The 1,479-nt window shown below is 32.0% G+C and overlaps 1 protein-coding gene across 1 annotated transcript; it reads left to right on the forward strand.

The window, feature by feature from the left end:
• Nucleotides 436-1,063, forward strand: LOC109327148 (cytokinin dehydrogenase 10-like). The gene has a single exon (XM_019560205.1). It carries the CDS (start codon nt 503-505, stop codon nt 1,061-1,063), a length of 561 nt encoding a protein of 186 aa, XP_019415750.1. The 5' UTR covers nt 436-502.

Here is a 1,479-nt window from a genome sequence, read left to right on the forward strand (position 1 = left end):
ATTATATATATGCAGATATTTTGTTAAACTTTTATTTATATATATATGATGAAAGATAAAGCATTTACTTAAAAGCTTTTTAATATTACTTATTATCTTTGAATATATAATTTTACATATAAATTANTATTTTGGCAAAAAGAAATGTCATTATATTTTATAGAATTGAACTATCACATACAAACAAACGTTAAGGGTGACCATTGGACGAATTGTGATGAGTCATACATGTCTCTTGCATAATTCTAATAATGACGAGGTCTAATTTTTTAATATGAACAAAATCCTCAACCCAATGAAACACGATTATATACAAGTCTAATTATGATCGTATCAAATTAGATGAGCGGGTAAGGATAATATAGTGTCATTCTCACCACTACCATGCATATTCCAAGTCTCCAATCTCTTCTCACAAATAATCTCTATAAATACTCACAAATAATCTCTACAAATACTCACCATATACTACCAAATTAACTCAACTCATTCACTCGTAAAAATGGCAAGCAATAGCCATCCACACCCATGGTCACCACTCCAAGCACCCAAACACCTAGCCAAAAAGCTTAGTCTTGACCCTAAAACCCTTTCACTAGCCTCATCTGACTTTGGCCACATAAATTATGAAACACCATTAGCAGTTTTTGAGCCAACCTCCGAAACTGATATCATAGACTTAATAAAGTACTCAAATTCACTTCCCAAACCTTTCACCATAGCACCAAGAGGACAAGGTCACTCAACACATGGACAAGGCTTGACACATGATGGTGTGGTGCTGAATATGAATAGGTTAAGTGATTCCAGAAATGGGTCTGAGATTGTAGTGTATGATGAATATGTTGATGTGGGTGCTGAACAACTTTGGATTGATGTGTTGGGTGCAACACTTAAACATGGGCTAACACCACTTTCTTGGACTGATTACATGTATTTGTCAGTTGGTGGAACACTCTCTAATGCTGGAATCAATGGCACAGCCTTCAGATTTGGTCCTCAAATCTCCAATGTCCTTGAATTACATGTTGTTACAGGTATTTATGTTAGCAATTTTACATAGTAAAATCTTGAAAATTTAAAAACTACATCCAATAGTTTTTTTTGTTTGAAATTCATTAGGAACAAAATTCAATTATTAGGAGAGCAGCTAATACTTCTATGCATAAATTATTTAAACATTACAACTAAAAATACAATTAAACTGGTTTAACACCTATTCCACAAAAAAGAATTTAAAATTAGGATAGCAAGCATTCAGATGAAGTTAAAATTAGGGTTAAAAATACATCTAGTTAATAGTTATTAACATGGCATTGGGAGTGTAATTTTTTTATATTTTCACTATACAAACTATTTTCTCTCCATGAATATGTTTTGATAGTTTGAAGTTATTTCATATAGATCATCTACTATTTATAATTGGAGTTTTATTTAAGTCCGTGAACCAGATTGTACTGGACGGTTCGACCAGTTTGA

Source organism: Lupinus angustifolius, chromosome LG02, assembly GCF_001865875.1.
Source record: "Lupinus angustifolius cultivar Tanjil chromosome LG02, LupAngTanjil_v1.0, whole genome shotgun sequence".
In the NCBI taxonomy this organism is placed as follows: domain Eukaryota; kingdom Viridiplantae; phylum Streptophyta; class Magnoliopsida; order Fabales; family Fabaceae; genus Lupinus; species Lupinus angustifolius.

Coding starts and splice junctions, on each gene's coding strand:
- LOC109327148 (XM_019560205.1), top strand. CDS start 503: ATGGCAAGCAATAGCCATCCACACCCATGGTCACCACTCCAAGCACCC.